Source organism: Pleurodeles waltl, chromosome 5 (genome assembly GCF_031143425.1).
Source record: "Pleurodeles waltl isolate 20211129_DDA chromosome 5, aPleWal1.hap1.20221129, whole genome shotgun sequence".
NCBI lineage: Eukaryota > Metazoa > Chordata > Amphibia > Caudata > Salamandridae > Pleurodeles > Pleurodeles waltl.
This window is the reverse complement of record NC_090444.1, coordinates 107270675-107291123: the sequence shown is the minus strand read 5'-3', so window position 1 is coordinate 107291123 and position 20449 is coordinate 107270675. Positions and strand designations below refer to the sequence as shown.

General features: G+C 45.2%; 1 protein-coding gene across 1 annotated transcript in view; it reads left to right on the top strand.

Annotated features, from left to right (window-relative positions):
• Window positions 1-20449, top strand: part of SCARA5 (scavenger receptor class A member 5) — a 1183581-nt gene that overhangs the window by 50445 nt on the left and 1112687 nt on the right. Inside the window, exon 2 of the mRNA XM_069233727.1 lies at window positions 8453-8592. Coding sequence (XP_069089828.1) covers window positions 8472-8592 — 121 coding nt within the window. The 5' untranslated portion in view covers window positions 8453-8471. The remainder of the gene's footprint in view (window positions 1-8452; window positions 8593-20449) is intronic.

The following is a 20449-nucleotide window of genomic DNA, read 5'->3' as shown; positions in this document are numbered from 1 at the left end:
GTTAGGGGTTATGGCCAGGTCACCTCAGGGTCACTTCTTTGCAGTAGAGAATGCCATTAGGGATGTTTGGCTCAGCATCAGGGGACTTCCCTAGGGTGTGCTGACCCTTCATTATCTATATCAACACAGATCCTTCTAACAGATATATTCCTTCCTGGCTCTTCAGGTGTCATCTCCACTGTTGTACATTTCCTGACAAAAGATAGTCAAGCATGAAGGTTTTCTTAACCAGTTCTCTGTCCCTCCCCCATAGCCTTGAGGGAGTCGCTCACAGAATCCCTGTCCTAGAGTTTCATGTTTGTCCTCTATGATGTTGGAGTCCCTTGTGTCCTCTTTCAAGTCTTTTGGTGGAGGGGATTTCATGAAAGAAAAACAACTGGATGGAGGTGGATGCTATTCAGTTCTCACGATGATTTAGGAATGGATGATTTTTCACTTACACATTGTTCACTTCCTGGTTCTCTCAGTTGTAGGTTTATGCAGACACATGCTACATGTACTGACGTATTTTTCGTTTTGACCATCTGGCTCCTCTCAGCAAGGTCCACTCTTGGAAGCCATATGACTTTTTCCACAATGCTTTTTAAAATTAAATGCAGACAACATGGGGCTGCTTCTACTGTGAAGAAATAGGGAGAGAGAGGATAAATTCCTATAGCCTGCAATCTTAGGCACTGCTCCTCTGTCAACCACCAAAGTGAAATCATTGAGAGCCCTGTTTCACAAAGACTTAACAATGTGCTCACAAATCAAGGCCATTTGGAGCTATATTGTATACACCCTAACTCAGTTGAGACCAACATTTCTTTTGTGACCCCCCAAATTTCACACCATTACAGACTCTTCTTGTATTTTAATATATAAACTATAATACTGCAACAATCTTTATCTGATCCTTCCATTTAAAGCTTCAAGGGTTATAAAATAAAGTGGTCATATTTTCCTGTAGCTTGAGGAAATATCGTGTTTAAGAATTCCATTGAGCCCTCCACTGGCTAGCGGTAAACCAGAGAATTCAATCAATAAATTAATCAATCAATCAGAATTTGTATAGCGCTGCTACTTCACCCATGAGGGTCTCGAGGTGCTAAGGAGTTGTGCTGTGGGATCAGGCTGCCTGCTCCTGTTGGTTGAACATCCGGGTCTTGAGGTCTTTCCTGAAAGTTTGGAGCGATGATGAGGCTCTGAGGTGCAGGGGCAGGGTGTTAAAGGTCTTAGCCACCAGATGGGAGAAGGACCGGCCTTCGCTGTTAGCCCGAAGGATGCCCTGGGTAGCTGCCAGGGAGAGGGATCTTAAATGGAGTTCTCTGGTTGGTTGATGGAAAGTCACTCTGTTGTTGTGCTACGCCGGTCCCTCAATGTGTAGTTCCTTGTAAGCATGGGTGAGCAGCTTGAATTGGCATCTCTTTGCGACTGGTAGCCAATGGAGTTGCCTGAGATGAGGGGTGATGTGCATCGGTCTGGAGATGTCGAGAATGAGTCTGGCAGCTGTTTTCTGAATGGTCTGAAGTTTCCTCATGAGTTGAGGGGTGATACCTACATAGAGGGAGTTGCCATAATTGAGTCTGCTGGTGATGAGAGCTTGTGTGACAGTTCTCCTGGTGTAGGGTGGGACCCATTTGAAGACCTTCCTTAGCATACTGAGGATGAGGAAGCAGGAGGACGAGACAGCGCTGACCTGTTTCCTCATGGATAGCTGGCTGTCAAGGATGTTGCCGAGGTTACGGGCATGTTCAGAAGGTTTGGGGGTGGGGCCTAGATCAGCTGGCCACCATTCGTTGTTCCATAGAGTGTCCTTGCCATTCCCAAAAATGAGTACTTCTGTCTTGTCTGTGTTGAGTTTCAGACAGTTATTGTTCATCCAGACAGCCAACTCCTTCATGCATCTTTGAAACCTGTCTTTAATGGTCATTGGGTCGTTTGTCATGGAGAGGATGAGTTGAGTGTCATTGGCGTAGGAGATGATGTTGAGTCCGTTGCTCCTGATGATGTTGGCCAGGGGTGTCAAGTACACGTTGAAGAGGGTTGGCCTGGAGGATGAACCTTGAGGTACACCGCAGGTGATGTTCTTGGGGGTCAAGGAGGAGGGGGCAATAATGATCCGCATTCTTCCCGTGAGGGAGGAGATGACAACTTGAGGGCTGCTTCTTCGATTCTGATCTGATGGAGTTTGTTGATTAGCATGTAGTGGGATACAATGTCGAAGGCTACTGAAAGATCGAGGAGGATCTGCTATTTCTCCACAGTCTACCAGCTTTCTGATGTCGTCCATGGCTGTGACAAGGGCTGTCTCAGTGCTGTTTTTTGCTCTGAAGCCGGAAGGTTGTGGTTCCCCAGGTATCTGGTTAACTGGATGTTGATAACTTTCTCAATGATTTTGGCTGGGAAAGGGAGCAGGGAGATAGGTTGGTAGTTTTTGAGTTCTCCTGGGTCCGTGGATGGTTTCTTCAGTAGCGGCTTCATGTCGGCATGTTTCCATTTGTGGCGAAAGTTGGCTGTGGTGATCGGGGAGTTGAGGATCTTGGTGAGTTCCCTGCTGATGGGTTGATTTCGGAGGTTGTAAGTGTGGTGGCAGCAGGGGTTTGTTGGGGCTCCGGAGTGGATGGATCTCATGATGGATGCCATTTCCTTCTCGGTGAGGGTGTTCCACAAACTGAGGTGGTGTGGGTAAGTGTGGGTCGGCGTGAGTCGGTTGATGTTGTCCTCTGCGGTGGTCTAAGGTGTGATGTCTTGGTAGATGGTGTTGATTTTGCTGTGGAAAAAGTCCAAATGGGTATTGCGAAGAGCTTGCGAGTGTGTTGGTGTTTTCTGTTGCTTAGGGGTTGATGAACTCCTTGACTATGTTGAACAGTTCCTTGCTGGTGTTGTAGCTGTCATTGATGCGGGTGGCTAGGATGGCCTTTTTGGTGCCTTTCAGGAGAGAGCATCTTTTAATCCTTTTCGGTCTTTTTTGGGACTTATTGGCGCACCATTTTCTATCCTTCTGTCTTCAGTTGTGTTTCTGGGTTTTCAGTATGGCCATGAACCAGTTTGGTGTCTTGTTCAGTTTTTGGGGTTGGAGGGTTTCCTTGGTGCAACATCATCAGCTCTTGCCGTGATCCGGTTTGAGAACTTTTCTGCTGCTTGTTCTTTGTCTTCGTGATGGTGGGTAGGCAGGAGTTGAGGGCATTGATCCACCGTTGTTCTGAGACCTTAGACCAGCTGCATTGTGTTTTGTTGGCTCTGGGGGCAAGGATGGTGGTCGGGTTCCAAGATGGGGAAATGGACGCAGAGGTGAGCGGTCCAGGTGAGCTTCTCAGTGTGGGTGAATGTCACTCTGTTGCTTGCTGAGAAGAAGGAGTCGAGTGAGTGTCCTGTGGTGTGGATGGGGTCAGTGACGAGCTTCTTGAGTCCGAGGTTAGCCATGCTTTCTAGGAGGTCAGCCATGACAGCATCATTGGTATTCTCAAGGTGAATTTGAGGTCTCTTAGGATTCGAGTTGATGGCGAAAGGGGTGGTGAGATCGGGGATTACATTGTAGAAGTCAGGGTGGGGTCGCGGGAAGGTCTGTAGATGAGGGTACTTCTGATGGTGGTTCTGCTGTTGGTACAGTGTAGGAAGTGGGGGTGCTCCACGAAGGGGGTGGAGTCGTCTGTGGTGGTTGAGCATTCAACATTCTCCTTGTAGATTATGGCGATGCCTCCACCGCTTCGGTTGGATCGGTTCCGGTGTGTGATCTTGAATCCTATGTGGGGTGGCTGTTTCTAAGTCTGGAATGGATGCCGGGTTCAGCCAGGTTTCTGTGACGAAAACTGCAACGGGGCGTTCGACGTGATGATGTCCCAGATTTCCATGGCATGTTTTCTGAGTAAGCATGTGTTGATCAGCAGGCAGTTGATCTTTCCGGAGGTGTAGGCGTCAGCCTTGTTGGTGGGTGTGTGTGACACGGTGTGGCTGATTGAAGTGGTGTGGGTGGTATCCTCAGTGCACAGCTGAAGTGGCAGTTCTGGCCTGGGGGAGGCAAGGGTGCAGTTGTTGTTGTTCTGGCATCCTGGGTTCAGGGCCCGCAGATCATCTGAGGTGAAGCAGTTGCGGTCTGTGAGGGTTTGGGTCCTGACGCTGAATGTGGTCCGAATGTGCGCACGCCATGCCCTCTGTATGCATCCAGTCTCCATGCCATGGGAGATTGGGGCCTAGAGTGAGGGACGGGGGGGGCAGAGGCCTCCACAGGGGGAGGAGCCTGAATGGTCAGGGAGAGTGGTAGTCAGTGGGTGGGGCAAACCTCTTTCATCGTGCGGCGGTGGAAGTGGGAGCACCAGTGGTGCTGTGGGTAGGAGGTGGGAACGGGGGCAGAGGCCAGATGGGCCTGGCTGGGGGAGAGGGATAGGTTAAGATAGGCTTAACGGGAAAGGTTGTCCGGGGCCGGGGAGCCGACTGTGAGGAGAACAGGAGAAGGAGAGGCAGTGGTGCAGGTGCTTAACACTGGGGTGGCAAGGCAGAGCTAGGCGGCGATGGAGGCTGGGGGACCTTACCTGAACCTGAGCCGAAAGAGGGGTGGCCCAGCCCAGCCTCTTCCAGGTTCAGATGGGCGCAGACGGGCCTGCCTTTAGCCTGGGCTTGGCCTAACCACCACCCATGCATGTCCCGCGATGCAGGAGGAGGTGCCCTCCTCTATGGGGGATGGGGCGGGAAAACAGCAGGAAAAAAGCAGCAGGTCACCTCCCAGTAGCCGAGGCTGCTGAGAGATTTGGTCCTGGAGGGTCTCATGAGTCCTGTGATGCACAAGGAAGTGCCCCCCTATGTGGGGGCTGGGGCGGGCAAACAGTGGGAAAACAGCAGCAGGTCACCCCCCCCCCCCTGTACTAGAGGCTGCTGGGAGATGTGGTCCTGGAGGGTTTCGTGAATTCAGTTGAAATTGATTTGTTTTATATTCAAACATTTTTATCTTCCTTGGTTTTCGGTCTCTACTCAGTGAATACAACATTATCTTCTTCCACCGTGTGCGGTCTTAGGAGAAACGTCTAAGTTCCTCTGGCAAAGGTCTCTATTAGGAGGGCATTCCTTTAGTCATTTGGCGCAAAAATTTGGGATCAATCAACATATTCATCGAGGCAAATTCCATAATTTTGCATATTTTTAAAAACGTTGATAACATTTCTTACTCTAATTTCTTTGGAAGTATTTCTGGCTGAATTGCTGGAGTATAGTTCTAATAGCGTCAGAAAACCAGACTGCTAACAGTGTGCTCTATAAGGACTCAGTTAGAAAATACTAATACGCAACCTAGGTTCTGAAGAACAGTCAGAAACAGGTGACAAAACAGCAAAAGAAGGAGTCGGTTGTTCGTGATACCTACAGGTGTCCCTTGGATGGTCAAAAGCAGAGCTTATCCTCAAAATCGAGTGTTAAACCAAGCATTTGTATGTGCGTGCACGATAGATGTGGAATATTCCACTCACAACAAAAAAACTCTGACACAGAATTAAGTAACATATTAGCACCAGTGCACAAAAGTATTACTCTGCATGTTTAATTTAGTTATTTGTGTTTGTTCGCACAGCCATGACTAGATGTTGCATCACAGTGCAACTGACAAACCTTCCTCAGGATATTAGCTGTAGGCCGAGGTATGATCCAACTTTCATTACTGTGCCAACATTGTGCTGCCACCGTGTTATCACAACCAGGCATGCCATCTTTGTGACGTCATGGTTTGGTTTGCTTACATGCGGCCCCTAACACTGTGCACTGTGTTAGCTCTGGAATTTGCATGGGTATGATTGATAGATGTATGTCTTCGATTGCACCCTAATTTGCAAAGCGATAATGTGCAACACACAAGAGACACGGGTGATCTTGCACCCTGCTTTAGACTCCCATGCGATCGAGATATATGAAGCATGTTCAGAGGATGTAAAGTCTGCAGTGCATGATGCCTCGCGTCAGAGTGTGTACTATGGTATACCTCTTCTGGTGGTGTTGTGGGGATGGAGAGATACATTACCCTGCATCACCTGCATCAAAGACCAGCATTAATGCCCATTTCATCACCTTCCAGTCATGCATGCATTCGAAATTTGCGTCATGGCTCATGCAGAGAAGACTGGGTCGAAGAGTGCCTGTCACCTCGAAGTCATGCCCGATGGAGGATGCAGCCCCGTGTGTATGGTGGATTCACCGTGCAGGCATATGTCAGCATAATGCTCAGCAAACAACTGGCGTACAATCTAAGAATCATGGAAGTTCAAGCTCTTATTTGTAGTACCTCTGAAGGCAGCATGCACATTTGTGAAGATAGGTCCTGGCATCTCAGTAAACTTGCAGATATTGGAGTGGTGTGAGGGGCTGAAGGGTCACATGTGTGCATTTCATGGCTCATAGCACACTGGGGAAATGAGCAAAAAATGCAACCTTCTGTGCAAACTGTTGCCTGTCGCACAGTTACTGTGGCTTGGTGTTGTACTTCTAAACTCAGTGGTGATACAGGCGAGTACCTGGCTCAAGCAGCGTATTCGCTTGCCTGATGATGGCCATATATGGCTATTCATCTGAAATGACCGCGTGGTCCGGAAGTGGAGTGCAACCATTACATTGACATGGAAGGCATGGCTTGTAAGAAGGCCATTGGTGAAGACAACCCCTGCTCCTATTCTGCAAGAATGGTCAGGATCCCATCTGGAAGGATACAGTATCTTCCCATCACCTCTTCCTCAGACATACTGAACAGAGTGAGCCTGTGTTGGAATTTGCTCTCTCTCGCCTCAAACACTCAGAATGAGGTGTAGTGCATTAAAAGTGCACGAATGTTGTGGACATGGTGTTATCTATTTCTGGTGGTAACGTGTGTGGTTGGTTGGTTGGTGGTTTAATGAGGCTCAGGTGAGGAGGGTTGTGGGGCTGGAGTTATTATTGGGGCTCCCTTTGGATTATCAAATACGTATGTGTTTTAGCCTTTATGTTTTTCAGATGGTTTCATGTTTAGTGTGTTTACACTTAGGGCCTGATTATGAGTCGTGCAGAGCGGAATTCCGGTGTTTAATTCCGGATTACCTGGGTGCGGGACCACTGGTCCTGAGTTTTTTTTTGGCCGGAAAAAAGGTTGCTACAATTGTCTGGGGGGTTGGCTGACCCAGCAGCCAAGCCTCTTTCCTTATCCATGTTCTGCATTTTTTTCAACAAGGGGGGGGGGGTTAACTTCCCTGCCAGGGCACCTTTTTCCTTTGTCTACCGCCCCAACTACCCTCCACTATGCAGAATGTAATCTGGTAAAAAGAGGTGCACACAGTTATTCCTCATTTTTGAGGGGTATTAACTCAAAATTGAACGGTGCCGGCAGGGTGTTACCGCACAGCAACGTTAATTTTGTCTGTGTTGTTCGCACCCGCCAGTACTGTGCAACACCTAATTGGGCCCTTAGCTGTGCACTTATATTTGTGGGATGCACATTCTGTGTACGCTTACCTGTCTGGTATTTGTGTGGCTGTGATCTGTTTTTTTGTGTGCTGATGTAGCCAGCAACATGTTTATATTAGTGGATCACAATTTGTTTCCATTGCTTTTATTATTTAATTGTGGAAGTTTATTTTTTCTTAATGTTTTGTTAACTGTGGTTGTGTGTGCTTCTGTTTCATTGCTATTTTTTCTTTTTGTTCTACCTTTGTCCAATTGCTGTTATCCCTTTTCTCCTCTGGTTTCTGCGTGAACCCTCTGCAATTCTCATGTGTGGCCTGGCTTGGTGTGCGCCTTCCTTGAAGAGTGGATGGTTCTACCTTTGAGGCTAATTGACCTCTAATAGAACTTGAGAGGGTTTGGGAGTAACGTTTGTGAATTGGGCCTCATATAAACACCTGTATGTGTACTGGTACATTTGCATGGCCTTTCTTGAGATCCGTCCTGATTTTCTCCTTGCCCCATCCATTGTGGACCATTCACATGCACAGCTCTTTGCACACACTGCAAATTATTCGTCAGCAGTGGTGTGACACAAAGTGATGGAGCCCCCTGAGCAGTGTGGTCAGCACCCCCCCCCACACACAGTATTCCAAATCTCACATATATCCATTGGTCTTGGGCTCAAGAGGGGACTCCTGAAGGATTAGGGCTCCCCTAAAGGGTCACAAGGGTTTGCGTTACCCCCCTGCTCCTCACACAGGGTTTGGCTTCTTCTGCATGTACATTCCCAAATAGGTTTCTGTGAATTGCCTTCCCATGCATACATGAACACACACTGCTCTGTTAATAGAATCCATTGTGGTTATAGTATGTTTTTCACCATCAATGCAATGCCACATTAATGAAGCTTGTAATGAGCATTTTGTAATACTTGTCAGGTTAAGTTTATTTTTAAAAATATTTCCACCTCAATAACGCTAGGTTTAGCGATAAAACATCACAGTACATCTACAAGCATCAAAGAGAGCCCGATTTCCCATTTCCTTCTTCTTTTAATCAGTTATGTTTTGCTCGTTTGCAGGTGAGCCCTATCCTACCCAATGGAGAACAAAGCCATGTATCTCCACACAACTGAAGAGAAAGAAAATGGCTCCCTCTTTGAGGAATCCTATGAAGGGATGAATGGCAGGAACCTCTCCAAGATGAACCTTTGTGAGGATTGTAAGTACCCTTTTTACATGTTCCTGCTGTGAATTTCTCAAATACAGTAGTGCAGTGGTTCCCAACCTGTGGTCCGGGGAACCCTGGGGGTCCATGAAGCCTCCACAGGGGGTCAGCGACTGCTTAGAACTTTAAATAATATCAACAGATTCATAAATTGTATATAAATAGGGTAACTAAATGTACAATTGAACATTTTCAAACGTACTGTGAATGTCACACAATTTGGGATTGGACTTAAAAATTAAATTAGTATCCTCAGGTTGATTCTTAGGAGCAGTGCAGGTACATCAAACGGCATATAGTATGGACAATCTGTGGTTTCAGTTGAATCTAGAAAAGCTCCAAACTTCCTATTAAAATTAAATTTTTTATTTTTTTATTTATTGTTTATATTTGTTTGCAAATTAAATAAAATGTGTTATCAGTTGTGTATGTGTTTGATGAAGGCATGTTTCTGTATTTTCTGTGTATTGTTTTGCATTTCAAATCATCAAACATGGCTAGGCTGGGGTCTCCGGCTTCCAGTATTGACTCAGTGGGGGGTTCCTAGATTCCATTAATGATTCAGTGGGGGTCCCCGGGTTCGAGTAATGATAAAGTGAGGGTCCGCTACGGTGGGCTCTAAGGCTATTAGAACATTCTGCCACTAGAGGGCAGAATGATCTAATAAATACAACAAAGTCCTCACGGAGCCCGAGGGGAATAAAATCCCCCTCAGGCTCCGTGAGGCCTTTGTTCACAACTGTTGCTGTGAACAAAGAGAACATTGGAATGTTGACGCTCTGAGCTTTTACCAGGCAATAAAAGCCATGAGCACACCATTGTCTGCAGTCGAGCTCCCAACATTCCCATGTTCTAATATAGCCTTAGGGCTCGCCATAGCAGGCTATACTGGCCATTAAAGGCCCGCTACAGCATTAAAGGCCCAAGTCGGAGGCGGGGGTCTTTAACAAGGGAGCGGGACTTTAATTGCCAGTATAGCCCAGCTACGAAAGTGCTTTAAGGCTATTAGAACATTCTGCCACTACAGGGCAGAATGCTCTAATAAATAAAACAAAGGCCTCATGGAGTCCAAGGGAGCTGTTACTGTAAACAAAAAAACATTGGAATGTTGAGGCTCCTGGCTTTTACCAGCCATTAGAAGCCTGGAGCACTCTATTGCCTCCAATGGAGCTTCCAACATTCCAATGTTCTAATATAGCCTTATAGCTCACTGTCAATGGCTATACCCTGAAACTGACCTATAATGAGGGTGAGGACCTTTAACAACCTGTATAGCCTGAGGCAGAAGGGTTATAAGTCTATTAGAACATTTCACCCACTGACGGTAAAATGTTCTAAATTAAAAAAGGAGTAATAGAAAGACACACATTGGAATGATGGAGTAGAAGGCTTATACCAGCCATAATAAGGTCTGAGCTTCTTCATTGTCTTCAGTGAAGCTCCCAACTTTCCAGTGTTCTAAAAATGTTTATGACTTAACACATACACAATGCCCAAAGAATCTATAACACCAGTGCTAAAATTCCCCAGATACAGTGATTTATTTTTCCAACAGTCTAAGGTGCTGATTGAGCTTTGTGGAATATCACCCAGAGTGACAATAATTACAGATGGAACTCTGTGACCTATAATTATGAGTGTATCCAGGGCTTGGAGTTATCAGGTCCTAAACCTCTGGGTCTGATAGTTCTGAGTCCGGAGACACTAGACCCTGTGCCAAGCTGTGGGAGCAGGTGTTGTGGGCAAGAGGAAAACCAGCCCCCACGCAATTCCTTCAGAAACATGGGTGGAGCAGACAATATTCCCTCCCGGACAGGGTCAAGCTTGCCCTCTGCCCCCTCCCCATATTCCACTCGCTTTCCTCACTAACATTCCTGCTAACACTTTCTGCCTGCTCAGAGCTGGCAGAAAACATCAGTGGTTTTCTCAGGGAAAACAACATGAAAAGGACCCAGTATTTTTGGTTTTCTGGGATTATTCCATGTTCTGGATGGAAAACTTTTACCTCCTGTTGTTGGTATAGGGATAGGAGTCGGAATTGGTGATTCCAGTCTCCTGATATCCCCACACCAAAAACTGACACACTTGTAATCAGGACCTTAGAGTGTTGATTTCATAGGTGTTCAGTAAAGCTTGACTTTAAACTTCAGAATGAAGGATCAATATATATCCTTGACCACACCATAATATCCCCAAGAAATCTGTGTTGCTAGCATTGGAATGGCCAGAAATACAGGGTTTTAGTTCATCTTAGTGTCGGTATGATAATTTTATAGCTTTTAAGTAAGGTGTGATTTAAATCTTTAGGATGAAGCAACGCTGAGCAAAAAACCCCAGGAGCTAATAATACGTTATAGCTGAGTTTCAGAGAACATTGTCGAAATGAACTAATGATGTGTGTATATATAGGGAACTTAGGAAGGCTGATTTCTATAACAGTGTTGAGTACTTTGCTGTTTGATTTATTTAGCTGGATTGTTTTTCATCTTATGGTCACTGCACAGAGGGGAGTGGGTGATAATGGTGATTGGTTCTTGAGAAAGTGACCAACATAAATGGTGCAAATGCTTGATTGGATGGAGATGCTATGGGATATACCAGAGATGAGCTTTAAAGAGGAATGGGTGCCCAGTCCAGTCCCTCTGATGTGGTGGATAGTCTTACTACATCTATTTGGCGTTGGTAAAGCGTCCATGAAAAGGGTTGCTGTGATGCTCATAGTGAGGTTTGGTAGACTAGGCAGAGCCAAGCAAATGGGTATTCATTGAGAGAAGTTGTTGGATTTATCCACTACCCTACATCAATCATTGGCCATTGAAAAACTTCTTCTACATCGTGTATCTTTTACAACTCTCAGGCTGGCGGGAGAATTTCCTGCAGAAGACCTACCAGTAGCTTGATGGTTTGGTTTTCACATACTTGCCGGGCAGGCCTACCCGGAATTGCTACATTTCAGATACTTGAATGGCATGTAGTGGAGGAATAGCTTAAGAGTGTAATAAAGGCAAATGGCTCTTTTGTATACTGTGCAGAGAACATTGAACTCAATTCATGACTCAACTACCAAGCCATATATATTTAAGGAAGGAGCGAAATGATGGTAAGGCTTGGTGTTCAGCATTGTTTACAATGCTAAGTGTAGGCCAACAAGTCTAGCAAAGCCTTATCGTGGATTTTTTTAAATTTAAATCGACCATCAAGCTGAGTGAGAGTAATATTAGAGTATCTCATAACAACCTACTACCTGAGCAATTGTTTCATATCTAGACCGTAACAAACATGGAGGCGGAATCACTAAACCTAATAATTGAAATAATCACCATAAAATAATTGGCCATGAAAAAGATCTGAAACGTGTGAAATTTTATTGTGAAGGCTCTTACTATGAGGATATCATTAGATAGTACTTTGCTCTGAATAAATCTTAAAGAATAGATATATTGTTTTGTTGGTATTCTTTCATGTGCCAATTAAATTATTGCAACATTTGAATATCGGATGCACAAGTAGAGAACACAATGGCCCATTTTTACACTTTTTGACGCAAACCAGCTCCGGCGCTGGTTTGCGTCAAAAATATTACCGCCGGCTAACACCATTCCTACGCACCATGCAGGCGCGTTATTTAAGGAATGACAGTAGCCGGCACTGCGGACTGGTCAGAGTAAAAAAAAAATTACTCAAACCAGGCAGCGCCGGCGTAGGGGAAAATGGGGGTTGTGTGTCAAAAAATGTTGCAAGTCAGGATTGAGGCAAAAATCATGGCCCAAACCGGACTTGCGCCATTTTTTGATGCACAACCCCCATTGAAATGACTCCCGTCTTAGCAAAGACAGGAGTTATGCCCCCTTGCCCAATGACTATGCCCAGGGGACTTCTGTCCCCTGGGCATGGTCATTGGGCACAGTGGCATGTAGGGGGGGGGCAAATTAGGCCCCCCTGTGCCACTTTAAAAAAATAAAAAAAAATACTTACCTCAACTTACCTGTACTTACCTGGGATGGGTCCCCCCATCCATGGGTGTCCTCCAGGGGTGGGCGAGGGTGGCAGGGGGTGTCCCTGGGGGCAGGGAAGGGCACCTCTGGACTCTTTCCATGGTCAGAGACCATGGAAGTGAGCCCACAGGTCCCTTAACGCCTGCCCTCACCCAGGTGTTACAAAATGGCGCACATCAGGCTGTGCGCTGTTTTTTAAGGCCCGCCCCCTCCTGTGCGTCAAAATGACACAGGAGTATAAATAAGGCGCACAGGCCTTAAAGTCATTTTTTGGGCGGGAATGCCTACCTTGCATGTCATTAACGCAAGGCAGTTTCCCGCATCCAAAAAATGATGCACACGGAGGAATTTTGACGTCGGCAGGCTCGGGCGTCAAAGTTTAAATATGGTGCACAGTTTGCGCCGAATGTGCCTCAAAATTTTTGACGCACATTCGGCGCAAATAGAGTATATATATGCCCCTTAGTTCCAGACAATCGATCTCCTTGTTACCCAACATTCTTGTTTTTGTTGGTAATCTTACAGATTACTTTGATATTCTTTTCAGTTTCCTTATGCGCTGATTTCCTACTTAATCTACAGTACAGATAAACAATTGAGGGGAACAGGCCAATGGTTTTGTGTGTTTCACTTGATGATTTGCAGGTGTGGGAGTAGCTAGACATGCATCAGGGTTTGCAATTCTGGAACTGACAAGTGGAAAAGGAAACACGTTGTTTTATTATTTTCTATGACAGTGTCAGGGATCCACCCTGGCTTTTTGGCTTATAGACCAGAATAACATGTTTTTTTCTGTATCAATTTAGGCACAGGACATTTTCCTTTAATTAGAAGGTGTGTTTGTGGCAGTCAATGTTGTTGCTCAATGTTGTGACAGTATCAAAACACAATCAGGAAAGTTGACTTAGAGCATTAACCCTGATATTTCTGTGATCTACATGATTCAATTCTGATCCTAGCAAATCCAACTCATCGTATAATATTTCCAAGGTCTTGAAATTCAGTACCATTACATTGAGTAATGTTACCACCTGTTTGTTTGATAATGACTTTAAGAGCAATGCAAAGGACAATACAAAAACAAGTAAATATTGGTATCTGGAAATTAAGTTCTGCTGAAAAATCAGCTCATCTAGATGTCACATATAGATATTGATGAACAGTGTGTCAGGATCTGAATGGCGGTCTGGGCAATGATGACCAGTAGACTGGAAAGCCCTGGCCTTGACTGTTCTTGTCTGCCAGATATAAGAGTAACCCCTTCTAGGAGCCATGATGCCGCCAAAACTAGGTAGCGCCTAGCAGGTAGTTTCTTACCAAAGGAGATCCAGATGAAGGAAAAAGAAAAAGGGCAAAAAACCGCCAGGTGGCAGCAAGTCTCTGGTGGCAGGGAGACCAGAGCAAGACAGCACAGAACAGGAGGCAAGTAGCCAGGGGAATACTGGAAATGCTGGAATGTAAGAACTCCTGAAAAACAAAGACCCCTGGGCGAGGAATCAGGAGCGAGGAAACACATCTAACTCTAGGAAGCGTCGCTTCACAAGGGAGAATGGACAAGCCCCTTTTTATACTTTGGTAACAGGAAAGTGACATCAAAAAAGGGACGCAGCCGTATTCGGATTGGGAGAGACGGGTAAGTGAAGAAGGCAAGGCGGCCATCTTAGTTTGGGCAGGATATGTTCCTGCAGAGGAAATTCTGGGACTCAGTAGTCCCCAGAAACAAAAAGATGCTGATGGCCTGCACCCATCAAGGCACCCCTAGAAAGAAGGACAGCATGGAACATCATACCAGCCAATTACAGGTAAGTTAAGATGGGGACGCAGTGGCCCGCCGGCTTTCCACTGAACTGCTCCTGCGTCACTGTGTGTTCCGTCCACCTGAGGCAGCCTCTGGAAGCAGCATCAGGCTGAATGCCAGCAGTATGACAACACGGCGTCCCAGGGTACTCCATATAGGCAACCTGTATCTACCATATTTGCAGCTCCAATCCTTAGCTCTCTGCTATATTCAGACAAGAGTAAGCAAATCCAGTTGAGGCCCACATCACCTCTCCTCTCTTATATCTCAAGCTTATCTAGGAGAATCTTGTGGCTTACTAAATTGTCACCAAAAGACAGATCAAGGAGGATTAAGGCCAATGGGAGCCCTTCCTTAAGTTATTATTCTTATCAATTATACCCACCAGAGTGGCTTCATTACCCAAGTCTAAAGCCTGATTGATAATTGGGTAGGCACTTATTGGACGTACATGCATACATAGCTTTGTATCTAATTCATGATTTCTCTTCCTCGTGATATGTTTAGAAAATGTGGCATCAGGTGCACTGTCTCTTGTGCAATGTAATGACGTTGTTATTACAAGATTATTATATCATGTTGGAGGACATTTTGAAGAATCCCTTTTAGAGTGAAGATGCTCAATACCTTCACTCATTTAGCAAAAGGAATCTTTGGGAACATTGTTGAGCATGGTGAGGTGGTAGAGCTGAAGTTTTAATTTTCCTAGAAGTGTGCACAATCTTAAAATTAGGGCAGTGAGTCCTCGACCATGGGCTACAGAGAGTCATTTGTAATCATTGTAATGTGGAAAGGCCCGGAAGGGACCAAAAATGTCATATTTCTTAAAATGATTTAAAAAAAGCTTAAGTAGGTCTTTGCAAGAAGGAAGAGGGCTTGAGTGCGTTTTTGAAGAGTAGATCTGTGAACCTACAATGAATCTTGAATGTGCCCTCATCTAGTGGTTAATTTGAGGCGGTGGTTGCTGGTGGGAGTCACTGGCAGTTATTTTGGGGACAGGGGCTTTTTTTTCCACATTATTTATATACTGAGAGCAAAAGAGAAAAAAATACACGGATCGAATAGACTGATAAAGAAAAAAGAGGGCAAACCCCTTACAATGAGAGAATGGAGGAACCTATAAGAGTGAGTCAAAGGGAAAAGAAGTGTTTGGTAGTGGACTAAGGAGACATGAGGATGATGTAAGACGACCAGCCTTGGTATTCGGTGCACCAACATTTAATTGAACCAGCTGTGGACTTCTGAGCAGAGGTCCGGGCAACGACACTCGTTCATTCATAAATTAACTACGGCCCATATGTATCTGGAAGCTTTTTGAATTGTTGGATTACTTTGCCTTGAGAATTATGCAGGTAGCCTCAGTTTCTTCTGCCTAAGGCTCTTTTTGACAGGTGCTCTAATTTTTTATTTTGTCTTCAAGTCCATCAAATACGGATCACACCTTTTGCTTTGTGCTTTTATTTACTTTTTGTGAGATCATATTTAATTTTGAAACTTATCTTAGTGCGCAAAGTTTCTATATCAACATCAAACGGAAATGGGTCTGCCTACATCGCCAGAACCCTGCAGGGCTTTGTTAGATTGTGTTTGAGCAGTGAGACTCTAGACATTCCCAATGTTGAAGGGTGGCCTTTCTCGTTACAGCTAGATATGAGCGAAATTTCAATTACTCCGGCATAATTTGCGAAATTTCCATGTTAAGCTTGTTTTGCGAAATACTCCAAATATGCCAGTTTCATGGCAAAAACACATCACAGGAGCACGAACAACCTGAACATGAACAGCTGTTGTCCGTAGTACTAATTAATGTGGATGCATCCTTGCATCCAAAGTGGACATGAGGATGCATTTTGTACTAAAATATAGCGCTAAATGCTAGATTGGCGTTTTGCATGATTACACATAACTGTGCACAATTTTCCCAACATTTGCATTATTATGCAAAGGCAAATTGCGCAAATTTTGCACAGTCCTACTGACAATGGTTGTGGTGAGTGTGGGTTTGGGTCCTTTTGAGAAGTAGATCTGTTTAAGCTCCTCCTTTCGGGGCTTGAGTTAAGATTGGTGCTTTGAAGCACTGATGTAGGCTGTGTACCTTTTGCACGATATATATCCTTTTGAATGACTTTGCTGGTAAAGTAACACCCTGTTTTGCATTGTAATTCCTGATGTTCTTGGCTGGCGTCCCTCTAACTAAGGCCTTCAGGGTAAGCAGTGAGCTGTGTTGAAACCTCTAAACATTGTTCATTTCAGTTGCTTTGTTTTGGCCTCGTGAGGATATAGTTCCCCTGCTTGTTCTTATCAGTGGCGGCTCCTCCGTTTGGGTGGAGGAGCATCGCACCCCCGCCAGCAGCAGAAGCTGCAAACCTTTTACAAGGAAGGGGCAATAAACACTCCCCTCACTGCGCATGTATGTTTGGCCGGCAGTCGCGGGCATGAGCAGTAGGCTCTCTCCAGCCCGGCAACACAGTTGCAGAGAGCCTGCACAGGTTCCCACTCTGCCTGGGAGCGCCCTAGCTGGGTGCTCCCAGCCAATCCTGACGCTGCTCTGAGCCGCGTCAGGATTCGCCGCAGGGCAGGCTGGGAGACTGTGCTTGCACCGCAGGACAGAAGAGAGGAGTTGTGCTGTGAGAAGCGGCGCAGAGGTAAGTTTTTTAAATTAAAATTCCTTTACCTCCGCCACCCTCACACCCCCCCGCACGCCACCCCACCCCGCCCCCTGTAACCTCAGTGAGCCGCTCCTGATGCCATCATGCTGCACTCTAATGTGCATTACAAAAACAAGTACACCCAAAGCAACATCTAATTAAATAAGCCCATAGTGTGAGCACTGAAGATGAAGAGGGTGATTGATCAGCATTCGTTTCACATCCACTAAGATGATCATATGGGCTTTACCTAAGCAGTGTTGTAATAAATATGCGAATCTGGTTTCATTACTACACTTTTTCCAAATAATATATAATATGATATACATACATATATGCATACATTTATTGGAGTTCTTCATGGTGTGTACAGTATGACACCAATGTTTACCTACTGTAGTAAAGCAAAGAGTATTTAAATTATATACAAACTGTATATTTTCATATTGACTACATGCGTCACACATTGTGTGTCCATTATATAAAGAGTGAGTCCAATTATTCCTTTGGAGTACATTTCTAATTTATCATAGAATTCACAAAGGATATAAGGACTTCTAAGAATCTTAACCGTCGCAGATTCACAAAAGTAGTTGCGAAATTCTTTGAGAGTGCTGAGTGAATCCCACATGTAACCAAGTATGATTTCATCAATGCAGCATATACATATCAGAGAGCAAGCTATTAATTTGGAAGGAGAAGATTTAAAAAAAGTCTATGGGAGTCATTCTGACCCTGGCGGTCCGAGACCGCCAGGGCAAAAAAGACCAAAGCACCGCCAACAGGCTGGCGGTGCTTTTTTCTGTATTCTGACCGCGGCGGTATAGCCGCGGTCGCACCGCCGGAGTCGGCGGTTTACCGCCGTTTCTGCCCCGGCGGTGATAATCCGCCAGGGCAGCGCTGCAAGCAGCGCTGCCCTGGGGATTATGACCCCCTTACCGCCAGCCTGTTTCTGGCGGTTTTCACCGCCAGGAAGAGGCTGGCGGTAAGGGGTGTCCTGGGGCCCCTTGGCATGGGCAGTGCAGGGGCCCCCTAACAGGGCCCCGGCCAGCTTTTCACTGTCTGCATAGCAGACAGTGAAATGTGCGAAGGGTGCAACTGCACCCGTCGCACGGCCACAACACCTCCGGCTCCATTCGGAGCCGGCTCCTGTGTTGCGGCCTCATTCCCGCTGGGCCGGCGGACGCAAACTTGGTTTGCGCCCGCCGGCCCAGCGGGAATGTCGGAATAGGGGCCGCGTGAGTGCGGCCGCATTGGCGGCCGCATGGCGGTTTCCGCCTGGCGGGCGGCGGTAGCCGCCCGCCAAGGTCGGAATGACCCCCTATTTCTGTTAGTTTACAATTCAGTTCACTTGACTGACAGAACCTGCTCCATCTCAGGTATCTATGATACAAACAACAGACATTGGGCCTGATTATGATTTTGGCGGACAGGGTTACTACATCATAAAAACGCGACGCACATCCCGTCTACCAGATTACTATTCCACTATCTCCTATGGAACTCGTAATACGGCAACAGAATATCCGTTAAGTTTGTGACTGAGTATTCCATCTGCCAAGATTGTAATCAGGCCCATTGTCCCAAAGACATGTGTGATTAGTTCAAGTTTGCCAAACAATGTTAAAGTTAAGAAAACCAAGCAATAAAATCTAATTTCAATAAATCAAGAAAAATTAAATATGCGAAACGATAGAAGAATTGTAAAAAACGATTTAAGGGATCTGGAGACATGTTTTTTTTAAATGTCAACACAAAGCAAACTGTGGAGGCTAAAGGTCTCTGGCAATCTATGTGCATTACCAAAAGATGGTGAGATGCTGAAAAAGTGACTACTGGGAATTTCTCCTAGCTCCCAGGCTTCCAAGGTAACTCTACAGCCACAGATGCCACATGACCAGTCAGGAGCTGTAGGCCCTCCCTGATCCAGCCATATGGAAATAATTGTCCCTACTCTGTCCTTGGTCTGAAAACAACTTCCCCTTCTTTGGGCAGAGATAAGTGATGAAGGGGACTCTCGAGCTCTGTAATGTTTTGTTTGTCACTTGATCCTCTTTATAACATCTTCATATGGTGTATAAGAAGCCTGCTACTCTAGTCCATTGCAAGGCCAGATGTTTATGTCCTCCCTAAATGAGAGCCTTCTTGCATTTAGAAGGTGGTGCATTGTTTCTTGGCAGCAGACCACTTCACGACTAATGTGGATGCTGGTTGCTGACTCTAGAGGTAAGATCAACACAGCAGAACGAGTTTACCTCCGTTTACCACCTGCTCTGATCTTCCAAAGCTACGTTTCCACTTTAAATAGTAATAATGAGCTTTCACTACTGAACTGCATTTTTAATAATAAGTAAAAGCCTTCTTTCAATTTCTATTATTTTCATAGTCACAATTATGAAAATAGACTTTTATTATAAATTGTATTTTCACAGAGGAAACTGTATTTTAACATTTATAGTGAAAACAACATTTGGTTAATGCTCAGTGGAGTGACTGACTATCCTTTAGGATTTAGCATGTCACGTTTGCATACAATGAGTGCCCATGCCCGTGGGCTCACAGAGCACATGTAGGCCTTGGTTACAATCCGAGGGCTAAATTTTGATCCCTGTGGAAATGGGTTTTTGCTAAAGGACCATAAACTTGTGTTATAATGTTCACACCCTCGCTGTTTTCCTGATAAATTCTGGCAGTGTTAAAAAAAGAACCGCATGTTGTGTCTGATTTACAGGTTGAAAACTTGGAATAGTTCGTATTTACCATACCTGTTAAATACCTCACGCAATAGTAGTGTATTTATCAGGTGTTGTAAATACTCTCCCCTGTTTGTACAACCTTGAATAAGGGCCCAGCTAGGTTTTCCTATATGTTAGAGCATTTTTCTCAGACGTGTAATAGGAGGGCTTTAAACTGCAGTCAGTAAGGACGACTGAAGGCATACGTTGCAGACATATATGTTGTAAATCTATACATGGGAGCTCACGTATGACATTTAACTTCCATGTGACTGGATAATTTCCTGCACCAATTTAACGCTGACAGATTAGAATTTAAGTATGCCATTTTGGTGTAACTCGTGGCTATAGGAAAGGAGTGCACTTGTGACACTGAAGTGCTAAGACCAGACACAATGCAGTTAAATAATGTAAAAAAAATCCAGGGACCAATGAGAACTACTTTCAGGTTAGGAAACATCTTGCAAACGTTTTAATAGCTACACAATTGCAAGTGCAAAGATGTTCACATCCATTTTGCTGAAGCCCCCAAACTGAAATGTCTCTTTGAGGAGATTTACTCACAGTTATATTCATGTCTTACTGGAGTAAATGTAAATGTGAGTTAATACTTTTCGGAGTGCCGGTGGTTTCCGGGTGCTCAGCACTGGCACTTAATTGTCAACAACGGCACTT